General features: G+C 44.0%; 1 protein-coding gene across 1 annotated transcript in view; it reads right to left on the reverse strand.

Annotated features, from left to right (window-relative positions):
• pemt (phosphatidylethanolamine N-methyltransferase) overlaps window positions 1-214 on the reverse strand; it is a 50,595-nt gene extending 50,381 nt beyond the window's left edge. Inside the window, exon 1 of the mRNA XM_035399184.1 lies at window positions 1-214. Within this exon, the coding sequence (XP_035255075.1) occupies window positions 1-78 (78 nt within the window). The 5' untranslated portion in view covers window positions 79-214.
• Between the last annotated feature and the right edge of the window lie 320 nt (window positions 215-534).

A 534-nucleotide genomic window follows, 5' to 3' on the forward strand; every position in this document is an offset into this window, starting at 1 on the left:
CTTGCTGTAATCCACGTTACTTAACCCCCCGCAGCAATCCAACTGGCGGTTTCTTACAGACGCCGAATCACCGTTCATGTAACACCAAGGACAGGCCAAAACGAACAAAAGACCACGTCTAAAAAGAGCGTAGTCGTCGGTGTGTTTCACAAACAGCACTTAATTCCGAGCGACTCCACGTAGCCAATTTGCAGGCAGACATGACAGTTCACCTTTGGCCGAAAGCACAGTGGTGCATTATGGGTAATAGAGTCCCTTTTTTTCAATAGTTCTACCTATTCTTATAGACAGTGGAATGACAGTCTGTCATTTTATTTAACAATGTGTGCACAGTGTGAGTAATAGAATAAAATTAAGGAGACCGACTGGGACGAAATAAACGATAAACTCGCGGAAATATAAAGCGCACTGGTTTTAAAAACCGTTGAGAATTGATGTGCGTCGTTTGCTCTAAGCTCTCCTTAAATACTGCACGCTAGTGCCCCCTTGCGTAGTCAGCGAGCTCTCTGCTGGTTTATCTGAAAGACTGTTTAT

The sequence above is a fragment of the Anguilla anguilla genome, chromosome 2 (assembly GCF_013347855.1).
Source record: "Anguilla anguilla isolate fAngAng1 chromosome 2, fAngAng1.pri, whole genome shotgun sequence".
Taxonomy (NCBI): domain Eukaryota; kingdom Metazoa; phylum Chordata; class Actinopteri; order Anguilliformes; family Anguillidae; genus Anguilla; species Anguilla anguilla.